Raw genomic sequence first — 12,254 nt, 5'->3', positions numbered from 1 at the left:
ACCGCACGAGGGGGGAAGGAAATCTGTTTTCCACTGCTGTGCAGGACTCACTTCCCTGCAGTGCATACTTGAGCACATGGACGCAGAAGTGCTTTGAAATGACACCTCTTATGGACTAGATAGACCATGGTTTATTTGTCTAAGAGAACACGAGGAATTCATGCCAAAGAATCAGGTCTCCGTAAGATGCGAGTAAAATCCAAACCACACAGTGTTGCTGCGCTACTGTCAACTCTCTGCACAGGAATGAGAGGAATATTGCTGTTCCATTAGGGCCAGTTTATGCAATAAACGCAGACAGTTCTGCATATAGCAAAGCATTGACAGCGGCGACTGATTTGCTGGGTCAACCTCGCAACGATTGCAACCAGGTTTGCGTTGACCGCGCTGCAACAGCTGCATTTGCGCTCTGAGTGGAGAAGCTCTCGCGCATGGGACCTACCAGAGAGGCTCAGAGATGTTCTCGTGGAATATGGACAGAATGATTGACGTGGAAGCTCCAGAACGGTAAACGACCCGTGTGCGCAACAATGCAGCGAATTCTTCAGAGGAGACCAAGGATCCGCACACTGCGCTTGGTTTGGTCGCTCATGGCCGTGCTCGCGCTGTCCCTGGCCGTGTGCAGTGCCATATTTACAGCGTGGACAATGCGACAAACGCGGGACCTGTCGAGGTCTTTCCAAACTCTGCAGGAGCGCCTAGAGCAGGTAAACGCGATGTCTTTTAAGTGCACGTCAGATGCATGCATGCATTCCCAAGCACATTTGTCAAAACATTTCTCACTAATCACGCAGTGATTTTGCAATTATGCCTTTTCTTTCTTTTAATCACGAGGTAGGTTATTGGTCCTGAGCTTGAAAGCCCTTTGCAAGTCCTTTTTGGGGAGGTATAGGCTATCAAGAAGAATGTAATCGTATAATTTCGAGGCACTTGATTATACAAACATACAGCTGCGGCACCGCTGGGGGTCTGCGGGACGCGTTTTATGACCCTTCCAGACTTTGCGCGCGGGGTGCTGTGAATTATGGCCTATTTAGTTTCTAAAGTCGCTGCCAAGTGTGATGCTTCTGTTGCCAATTTTGCTCCATGTTTAGGGCAATTTACTGGAAATCTTAGACTACTTGGCACGAGGGCGTTTCGAAGCCAATTGACATTGCCTTTTAAGCATCGCGTCTCGTAAAAGCGTTTGTGTAATTATGGTTAAATGATTTGCAACTCGTAAGCTACCATTTAGAGCTTGCCCTCAGATACAGATGGGCAACTTTGTCATGAGTAGCCTATGTTGTTGTCATTATGAGCATTGTTTTATTTACTGGAACAGGATTTTATATATATATATATATATATGCCTATAGGCATCCGTTGCTATGGCGCAAAGAGCGCTCCGTTCATAATCACTAAAAAGCTGTCATTCATCTCAGTTCATCGCGAGCTCACAAAGATACGTTATTATCAGTAAAGTTATGTACGCTCCACAAGGCATCATCACTTTGTTATAATGAGATGATTCGTGCTGAACACGGAGTCAAAAGTAAAAAAAAATTATATTATATTATATATTATATTAATTTAAACAATTATCATCAAACAATTATATTCATCTAGTAACATAAATATATCTTAGTGTAGGCTATATCTTTAGAGTTTTATAATTCATTATCTTCTTGTCACTTCTTGGACACTTGTCGATCCACCAGTTCACATTTACAACTGCGTGTTTTCTGCGTAAAAATAAGGGTCGTTTTTGGTTTTGGTCTAAACAGAGCAGAAGGGCTTATTGAAAAATGCTAATTCATTCTCTGCCAGCAGGTGGCGCTTTTCGCCAGGAATATAGCCGTTTCCCCGGTAACCGCAGTAAACAAAGCAGCGCAGCACCTGACTTTGAAACTTGCAGCGCTCATATTTAATCAATTAAATAGCCTTTTGACATGTAAGCTATATCTCATTTACATGTATATTTAGTTTTTTTTCACTGGAGCACCACCTGATCTCCCATTGTTTCCTAGCCCTGGTACTACCTGCGCACATATCAATAGCATCACTGGGCTGCAGGTTGCCAAGTTGAGGGGACAAATTGGTATGTGTCGATTGTGTGAGAAAGATGCGTTTCATACAAGATCTGGCAACTGGACAACCTTGGAATTTGTTGTCGTGATTATTCATATAACGAGGTTTGGCCCTTACAAATTACGGGAGTTTTACCGGAAGCAAATGTAGCAAACATATAAAATACGCCCAGTGGGATTTTTTTTAAATAGAAAGATTAAAAATACGGGAAAATATTTAAACGGGATGATAGCGGGATAGAATGGTAAAATACGGGAGAATCCCGGGAAAAACGGGAGGGTTGACAGGTATGGTAAAAAAGACTATTTAAAAAAATTATAAGACAACTATAAAAGGTCATATATTCAATAAAAATTCATATTTCTGAAGTTTTTATACATTTTCAATTGTTTTAACAATAATTATTATTACATATTTTTTTTACAGTGAATGTATTAGCAGCAAATCAGTATTTTTGGTAGATTTAATTAATGTAATAATCACTCCACTGTTTTCCTTCTATTTCTGCATGAGCAATGTACAAAAAGTTTTTAAAGGGGTCATATGATGTTGCTAAAAAGAACATTATTTTGTGTATTTGGTGTAATGAAATGTGTTTATGCGGTTTAAGGTTAAAAAAACACATTATTTTCCACATACTGTACTGGTTGACTCTTAACTTTTATAAAGAATATCTCTTTGGATTTGAGACTTTAGTCTTTGCAACTTTACAGATCTTCTTTATGCACCAAGAGCTTGTAACACTTCAAAGAGAAAGGAAAAATTGAAATCGCATCATATGACCCCTTTAATAAGAGTTTAAGTCCACCTACAGCAGCTCCATGCACAAATTCAGCGGCTGCACATCACGGTTCAAAAGATGTGCCAAATGTGTTTTGAACCTTACGAAAATAATTCTATTTAAACTTAATCAAGCTAACGACAAATTCATATTACACCATAAATTTACATAAATCCTAATTAAACATACTAATCTTTGATGTCAATATGACATCAATTGGACGTTTAAAACTTGATGTTGATTTGACGTAAACTGAACGTCAAACATATTGGCCTACATATATCTTAAAACAATTTCCGTGTGGGATAACTTCCTGTTTTTACCCAATTAACCACCGGAAGAAATTACCTTCCAAGCTGAATAAAAAAAAATTATGGTATACAGCATCTTGATCAAATCTTGACTAATATAAATATTTATATTATAAATATCAAATTTGACATCGAGCTGCCCGCTATAGTGATTCCAAAACAATTATGAATCGGTCTTACTAGTTGTCACGACACAGGCTAGGAGACACAGAGGTAATTGGTCAAACAATGGTCTTTATTGATCGAAACGATGGCGTGAACCAGGTGGTGATGAGAGGCAAGTGAAGCACACAGTGACAGAGCTCAGATGACTCAGCTTGCGGTAACAGATCTTGGCCTTCCAGTAGGAATCACGTGGAGCGGGGGAGTACAGGAACGGAGGACATACAGGAACGTCTGGGGTAGGAAACACAGGTAATTAGAATGAGTCAGGCTACGTTCAATGAAGTGAACGGTAGACAGGACATTGATCTTGTGAGAGGTGAGCACTGATATAGGGGATCTTGATTAGCTGCAGCAGGTGCGGGGAATCACAATGCAGGTGATTGTGATCTTGTGAACGTCGGTGCTGGTGACAGTGGTGACTGAAGTGACTGTGACTCTCTGACACTAGTTACTTAATTAACTTGTGGCTAATGAATTAAAATACTTGTACTTGAGACTCCAGCCGCTTAAAAGGTGTAGTAACAGCTCATTCGCGTGACAACATGTAAGAACAAATGAAATAGGCTACCATATTCTCGTTTTAGTGTTTTAATGTAGGCTAATATATACGAGTTATTTTTTTCCATCCGAAAGTGATTCGTTCAAAAGATTCGTTCACAAACAATACATTACTAGTAGGACAAATTTAAACACACAGGCCGAAATTGGAAAAGGTCAAACAAAAACATTGGCATGTGTAGATTTAAAAGTATGCAAAATTTTCTACCTTATTTAAAGACGAAATTTATTCTCCAATGCTTCTTTGTGAATTGCTTAACCGGCGACATGTAACTAACGTTAGCTAGGTTGCTAGCATCCTTGTTGCCAAATAATAGCTACGATATGGTTAGGTATGTTAAAAATGTAGGGAATGTTTTCCTTGGATTTTCAGAAACTGTTTTGTTTGAGAAAATCTTGGAAATATACAGTTACGGTTGGGCAACAGCTGCATTTATGTGATATTCTGCAGTCAATATCTGGCAAGAGTTCAACCATCTGGCAATATTTCACCCTTAAAAGGCACAAAAAAGTGGTTACAACGCTGCATATGACTAACTTTGTTTTTTGCAGCACAGTACAGTTTTTGCACACACCATAACTGTATATGGTGTGTAGATCCAAATGCACTTTGCATGGAGTAGATTGAAAGTCCAGACGGACAGGTACTCACTTCACTTATAGGCACAACCACGGTTTCTGTTGCCAGACATATGTTAAACTGCTGACAAAGCGTTCACATGCTTGTCACATTGTTTGTCAGCTTTTTCTTTTCCACTTAAAGTTTCCTTTTAACAGAGAAGCATTCCCGGAATGTATTGCATTACGGGAAAAAAAAAACATACAAGGTGTTGTTACCGGTTTTCATTTAGGGGAAGTGGTTGACCTATTAAAATCTGAGTGTCAGTGTTTGCCAGTCTTCTGGTGACTGTTTGTTTGTGTCTCGCTCAGGAACGCCTCCAGCTTGGGTTTGAATATATCAAAAGCTATGACTACTGCATGGGTTACCCGCAAAACGCCAGTTAATAGAAGCCAGCAGTGTTTCTCCCCAGTGGTCTGCTCGTACTTGACACACATATTTAGGTTCCATTCCTGGCCCAGTCACGCTGGTCGCATCTGTCTCCCATATCTGTCTGCAAAAGCTGTTGAGCGCGATGAAAAATGTTATTCTCTTTTCTTTTTATTTCTCTCTCTTGCAGGTGAATATGCAGCGCAAGGCCATCTTCCAGCTCATCCTGGAAAAACGCGAACTGCTGGAGAGTCAGAGGTTCCGCAGAGATGGTACTGAAGGACATCATATGTCATAATGTCAGGCATGAAGCCAGTTATTGAAATCCATTCAAAGCACTTGACTAGTAAACACTGAACAAATGATTTGTGATTGTGACAGCTTCAAATGCAGACTATCCGTTATAGCAATCACACGTTACTCTTTCAAGGAAATTGAATAAAACCATAGAGATTACAAAAATGCAGATGATGTATAAAAACACTATTAAAAACATAGCTGTAAAACTGACACACGACAGCTGTTGTCAGAAAGCCTTGGATCACCTGCAGTCTTTGCAGCTGCAGAAGGATGATCTTTGGTCGTCGCACGCAATATTTACAGAGACCAAACCATTTTGGACACCACGGCACCTTGGGTAAACCATTGGGCATATGTTTCCAAAAGCTGCAACAGGAAACAGTAGGCAGCAGGCTGAATGACAGCAGAAATTACAGGTTTGAGCTGGATGGACACGCACCCGGCAAAAACCAACTGGCACGAGGACTGCAAGGACATAGCGGTTTTAGCAGCCTTCTAAAACAAATGACCCCTTCCACTGAAGCCTGAAATAGCTTTAATTAGCAATAGACTTACTTTAGTTCTGCCTTGAATTCTCTTGCAATTATGCGATAAGGCATCTCGAGGTTGGTTGGTCTCCTGAGTACACGGTGGAAAAAGCAGTGCTAACAGGGTAAAAAAACAACTAAAGGTAAGGAACTACGGCCAAGAAGATCAACAAAATAAACATTAGTGTAGAAACAGATGGACCTTCAGAAGTCTAATGAGCAGCCGCAAGTCTTCAGCTGACACCTGACGGCTGTCTGATTTCAGAGCCAAAATGCTTATCCACAATCATTCCTCAAAATATATTGTTTTCCTAGCCCAGAATAGTGCCCCTTAGGGACAGTCACAGCTTCAAGTTGAAACGGTCAGCCAGAAATAACAGTCGTTTTAACCATTTAGGTGATCAGTCAATGCACATTTTGACGGACTAGCGGGAGTTTAGGCAGCTCCCCTGAGGCGAGATTCGAGAGCCTCTGGAGAGGGGCAAAGAAGAAAAAAAAACATTTCTCAAGGTGGTTTGTTTGAATTATTGCATTATGTTGAACGGTAGCCATAGATGTTAATCTACCTCATTTCATAGGAAGATTATTTTCTGCATGAGAAAGGTTAAGAAAGAGCCAACAACTCATTTTTCTTGCAGTGTCTAATTTTTAGTATTTTATTTTTTTCTAAGTTTTGCCTCTTTGTTGACTGGAACCAGCTGGTGGGGTGAAAGTAGAAAATACTGTGCATGGTGCCTGTTACTGAAAACAAAGACTAGGAGAAGTGTAGAACAGAGCTGAAAGGAAATATTTCACCATCTGCTTTGACAATCAGGACTTTAGCTGGTGTATAAATTATTCTAGATTAATCCATGATGTTTGCATCTGCACAGCTGTTTAATGCTGGAAGTCGCAGGAGCTCCACATGGATGACTCTTATCTGCATCCCAGAGAGTTTTGTCTCTTTTTCCAAAACATGCCTTTCTTTTGTCTTTATCTTGCAAGCGGGAGGGAGGAAAGGAAATGGACGAAAAGTGGCCTCTCATTTTGAGAGTAAGTGGACAGAATTGCAAATCACTTTATTTAACAATGAAAAACCCAACTGCTGTTTTTTCCCCCAGACTAATATATATATATATATATCTCATTTTTAACAGTAACCAACAATTCCTTCCAAAAGGGTGAGGTATTTGGGAGTATATATATATGTGGAATATTCTCTAACAGTACGTGTCATATGGAATATTCTCTAATAATGTGTGTGTCCTAGTGGGCAGTGAGGGAGTCATTAAAGGATGGACTGAGGAGCAGCTGAATATGAGCAGGGCGGTGCATTATAATCCATGGTACTGAAGGACATCATATGTCATAATGTCAGGCATGAAGCCAGTTATTGAAATCCATTCAAAGCACTTGACTAGTAAACACTGAACAAATGATTTGTGATTGTGACAGCTTCAAATGCAGACTATCCGTTATAGCAATCACACGTTACTCTTTCAAGGAAATTGAATAAAACCATAGAGATTACAAAAATGCAGATGATGTATAAAAACACTATTAAAAACATAGCTGTAAAACTGACACACGACAGCTGTTGTCAGAAAGCCTTGGATCACCTGCAGTCTTTGCAGCTGCAGAAGGATGATCTTTGGTCGTCGCACGCAATATTTACAGAGACCAAACCATTTTGGACACCACGGCACCTTGGGTAAACCATTGGGCATATGTTTCCAAAAGCTGCAACAGGAAACAGTAGGCAGCAGGCTGAATGACAGCAGAAATTACAGGTTTGAGCTGGATGGACACGCATCTGGCAAAAACCAACTGGCATAAGGACCGCAAGGGCATAGTGGTTTTAGCAACCGTCTAAAACAAGTGACCCCTTGCACTGAAGCCTGAAATAGCTTTAATTAGCAATAGACTTACTTTAGTTCTGCCTTGAATTCTCTTGCAATTATGCGATAAGGCATCTCGAGGTTGGTTGGTCTCCTGAGTACACGGTGGAAAAAGCAGTGCTAACAGGGTAAAAAAACAACTAAAGGTAAGGAACTACGGCCAAGAAGATCAACAATATATATATATATATATATATATATATATAAATAAATAAATAAATAAAACAAAGATATATATATTTCAAAAGTCTTCATGTTTGATAGATAGATAGAAAGACAGACAGACAGACAGACAGACTAGATAGATGGATAGAAAGACAGATAGAGCCCGACAGATAGATAGATAGAGCCAGATAGATAGATAGATAGATAGATAGAAATACAGATAGAGACAGACTAGATAGATAGATAGAGCCAGACAGATAGATAGATAAATAAAGCCAGACTAAACCATTGGGCATATGTTTCCAAAAGCTGCAACAGGAAACAGTAGGCAGCAGGCTGAATGACAGCAGAAATTACAGGTTTGAGCTGGATGGACACGCATCTGGCAAAAACCAACTGGCATAAGGACCGCAAGGGCATAGTGGTTTTAGCAACCGTCTAAAACAAGTGACCCCTTGCACTGAAGCCTGAAATAGCTTTAATTAGCAATAGACTTACTTTAGTTCTGCCTTGAATTCTCTTGCAATTATGCGATAAGGCATCTCGAGGTTGGTTGGTCTCCTGAGTACACGGTGGAAAAAGCAGTGCTAACAGGGTAAAAAAACAACTAAAGGTAAGGAACTACGGCCAAGAAGATCAACAAAATAAACATTAGTGTAGAAACAGATGGACCTTCAGAAGTCTAATGAGCAGCCGCAAGTCTTCAGCTGACACCTGACGGCTGTCTGATTTCAGAGCCAAAATGCTTATCCACAATCATTCCTCAAAATATATTGTTTTCCTAGCCCAGAATAGTGCCCCTTAGGGACAGTCACGGCTTCAAGTTGAAACGGTCAGCCAGGAATAACAGTCGTTTTAACCATTTCTATGAAGTTCCTTTTGAAGTCTGAGACTTAGGTGATCAGTCAATGCACATTTTGACGGACTAGCGGGAGTTCAGGCAGCTCCCCTGAGGCGAGATTCGAGAGCCTCTGGAGAGGGGCAAAGAAGAAAAAAAAACATTTCTCAAGGTGGTTTGTTTGAATTATTGCATTATGTTGAACGGTAGCCATAGATGTTAATCTACCTCATTTCATAGGAAGATTATTTTCTGCCTGAGAAAGGTTAAGAAAGAGCCAAAAATTCATTTTCTTGCTGTCTAATTTTTTTCCCCTAAGTTTTGCCTCTTTGTTGACTGGAACCAGCTGGTGGGGTGAAAGTAGAAAATACTGTGCATGGTGCCTGTTACTGAAAACAAAGACTAGGAGAAGTGTAGAACAGAGCTGAAAGGAAATATTTCACCATCTGCTTTGACAATCAGGACTTCAGCTGGTGTATAAATTATTCTAGATTAATCCGTGATGTTTGCATCTGCACAGCTGTTTAATGCTGGAAGTTGCAGGAGCTCCACATGGATGACTCCTATCTGCATCCCAGAGAGTTTTGTCTCTTTTTCCAAAACATGCCTTTCTTTTGTCTTTATCTTGCAAGCGGGAGGGAGGAAAGGAAATGGACGAAAAGTGGCCTCTCATTTTGAGAGTAAGTGGACGGTATTGCAAATCATTTTTTTAACAATGAAAAACCCAACTGCTGTTTTTTCCCCCAGACTAATATATATCTAATTTTTAACAGTAACCAACGATTCCTTCCAAAAAGGTGAGTTATTTGGGAGTGTATATATATGTGGAGTATTCTCTAACTGTATGTGTCTTATGGAATATTCTCTAATAATGTATGCGTCCTAGTGGGGAATGAGGGAGTCATTAAAGGATGGACTGAGGAGCAGCTGAATATGAGCAGGGCAGTGCATTATAATCCAGAGACTGGCACCTTCAAAGTGGAGCGCAGCGGTGTCTACTTCCTGTACTGTCAAGTGAGTTAAACCAGTTTTCGGCAAAGTGGTATCATCTACATATGCTACCTTTTTGACAGACATAGATAGATAGATAGACAAAGCCAGACAGACAGACTAGATAGATAGATAGAAAGACAGATAGAGACAGACAGACTAGATAGATAGAAAGACAGATAAAGCCAGATAGATAGATAGATAGATAAATAAAGCTAGACAGACAGACTAGATAGAAATGCAGATACAGACAGACAGGATAGATAGATAGATGTACACTTCAACGAGAACCAGAGTCAGTACGTGAAGCTCGAGGTGTCCGTTCCTAAGGGCCCTTTACTCCAGTGCATCGAGGGGTACGGAACCACACCAGCGTCTGGCTCGCACAGGTTTCACTTCCTAAAGCCTTGCCAGGTCTCCGGCCTCCTACGCCTTAACAAGGGCGCCGAGCTGAAGGCCGTCACCGGAGGTTTCTTCAGTCTGCAGATGTCGGGCAAACACTACTTTGGCCTCTTCAAAGTCAACTAGAGGCACAGACGGTTTTCCAGACACCTCAGCTGTATGGACAAAATAGTTTTATAGTTTTCCACAGATCACTGGCCCAAAAGTACCTAACCTAAACCTGTCTCTTTGATCCTGGCGTTGCCTTAAAAGAGGAAATTTTGACTTCGCGAGGAACGTTTCTATAACCAGCTGACTGTGGTCACAGATGACCCCTTTATGAATGCAAGTGCCCTTCCATGGAGATGTCATCGGGATGTTAATGACTGCACATCTTGCCTTGCTGGACCAATTTATGGAGAATCATTTGGTACTCTGTCGGTTTAGCTGCAAATGCCTTATTAAACGCAAACCAGCACAATTTCTACTATATAAATATAGCATTTAATTACAGCATACCAGAGACATTGCTCCAGCAGCGTGGTTGGCTTATATACTGGCATAACCAGTTTGACCAAAAGGACTATGAATTTTCAGCAGCGTTGCAGGCCACTACAAGCATGAGAGGTTTCACCACTGGTTACTTGGCTGGACCAAAACAGAGTTGCCCTAGTTCCTGAACTGCCTTACCACTGGATGGGTTCAGCGCAGAAAAATGAAGGTTTTGGTTGGTCGTTATGAAAACTCAAAGTGACTAAATATGCATCAGATAATACAAGAAACTTTACTTTTAGGACCAATTTATAGAGAATCATTTGGTACTCTGTCGGTTTGGCTGCAAATGCCTTATTAAACGCAAACCAGCACAATTTCTACTATATAAATATAGCATTTAATTACAGCATACCAGAGACATTGCTCCAGCAGCGTGGTTGGCTTATATACTGGCATAACCAGTTTGACCAAAAGGACTATGAATTTTCAGCAGCGTTGCAGGCCACTACAAGCATGAGAGGTTTCACCACTGGTTACTTGGCTGGACCAAAACAGAGTTGCCCTAGTTCCTGAACTGCCTTACCACTGGATGGGTTCAGCGCAGAAAAATGAAGGTTTTGGTTGGTCGTTATGAAAACTCAAAGTGACTAAATATGCATCAGATAATACAAGAAACTTTACTTTTGTTGTTGCATCGATTTGAAACAACAAGCCACACGTTTCTTTCCAAATACACCGTCACTGTGACATATGAAACCTATATTAATATTTATCGATGAAAAGGCCGTGACTTCAAAGCAGATGATGTATCTTGTGTACTGTACTGTGTCACTGAAAGTGGATTATGTGTACATATGGCATGAAGGTTGATGGCATGGCACAGACCTTTAAAAAAAAAAGTCACAGTATGCCTTTAGTTTTTATATAATGTGCAATTTCATGTTATATTTTTTTAAAAGTTAAAGTTACAGATTTTTACACCATCGTTATTTCATTTAATCTCACTAATTAGAAATGTATGAAACCACTGGTGACTCGAATCTGTCAATGTCTACCTGACCTACCGCTCCTGAAGCCTTTCGTAAATCTTGTCAATACTGTCAATTAAATCAGAAATGGAAATTACAACCATGCACTTTGCCCCAAATGGGTTTCCTAATAATGCAGCTGGCTTCCTCTTTGTATTTCCTGAACCCTCATGTGGACCCCTGCAAACCGTCTCATTTCCACTTGCTTCTGGACTCTCACTTCCTGTATCTCAATCTGCAGCAAATAGTTGAAAACCTTTGAGGAAAAACATGTGCTTATTCCCTCCTGATCTCTAGCCCCATTCCCTCCCCCTTGTCTTCTCAGTATTTTTTTTTTTCATCTGGTTGGGTTCACTCCTCGCATAAAATCCACATTTGGCTATCGGCACCGTTTCTGCTTTTAAAACATCCCAGATAAACCTGACTGGGTCAAGATGAAGTTTAAGGTGATGGAGGCAGTTTCGATTAGAAAATATGCACAGGTGTTTCTTTTTCATGGGCAAATTTTTTTAAATCATCAGAAAAATTTATTTTACCTGTAAATTGGGTTGAAGATATGAGGTTCCTGCATTTATGGGTATTGAGAAGGTATCAAGAAATGTAATCTCTGTAGGTTTTCAAAGCCAAAAGACCTGTAAAACTGATAAAGAAGTTATATTACAAGCCTGCAAAATGCAATGCAGCTGCCATAAGTTATGTTGTAATATTAAATAATCGTAGTCAAATAGGACAAAATATTAAGACTTTAAAAGACATTTGAACATTTGCTTGGCATGTTTTATT

The 12,254-nt window shown here is 40.1% G+C and overlaps 1 protein-coding gene across 2 annotated transcripts; it reads left to right on the top strand.

Moving 5' to 3' along the window:
• On the top strand, positions 1–10,730 carry tnfsf12 (TNF superfamily member 12). 2 transcript variants are annotated; one of them, XM_016549676.1, is made up of 6 exons: positions 1–707; positions 5,061–5,142; positions 9,210–9,257; positions 9,351–9,374; positions 9,464–9,591; positions 9,841–10,730. In XM_016549676.1, exons 1-6 carry the CDS (start codon positions 531–533, stop codon positions 10,093–10,095), a joined length of 714 nt encoding a protein of 237 aa, XP_016405162.1. In that variant the 5' UTR covers positions 1–530; the 3' UTR covers positions 10,096–10,730. The 2 variants fall into 2 exon arrangements, with proteins under 2 accessions (XP_016405162.1, XP_016405163.1); XM_016549677.1 differs by lacking the exon at positions 9,210–9,257 and adding an exon at positions 6,682–6,729.
• Positions 10,731–12,254: the final 1,524 nt, after the last annotated feature.

The sequence above is a fragment of the Sinocyclocheilus rhinocerous genome, unplaced genomic scaffold, assembly GCF_001515625.1.
Source record: "Sinocyclocheilus rhinocerous isolate Xijiao unplaced genomic scaffold, SAMN03320098_v1.1 scaffold494, whole genome shotgun sequence".
In the NCBI taxonomy this organism is placed as follows: Eukaryota; Metazoa; Chordata; class Actinopteri; order Cypriniformes; family Cyprinidae; genus Sinocyclocheilus; species Sinocyclocheilus rhinocerous.
The sequence above is the reverse complement of the archived record's forward strand: the minus strand, read 5'-3'. Positions and strand labels throughout refer to the sequence as shown.

Coding starts and splice junctions, on each gene's coding strand:
- tnfsf12 (XM_016549676.1), top strand. CDS start 531: ATGCAGCGAATTCTTCAGAGGAGACCAAGGATCCGCACACTGCGCTTG. Junction 708..5,060: donor TGCAGGAGCGCCTAGAGCAG/GTAAACGCGATG, acceptor TCTCTCTTGCAG/GTGAATATGCAGCGCAAGGC. Junction 9,592..9,840: donor TCTACTTCCTGTACTGTCAA/GTGAGTTAAACC, acceptor AGATAGATAGAT/GTACACTTCAACGAGAACCA.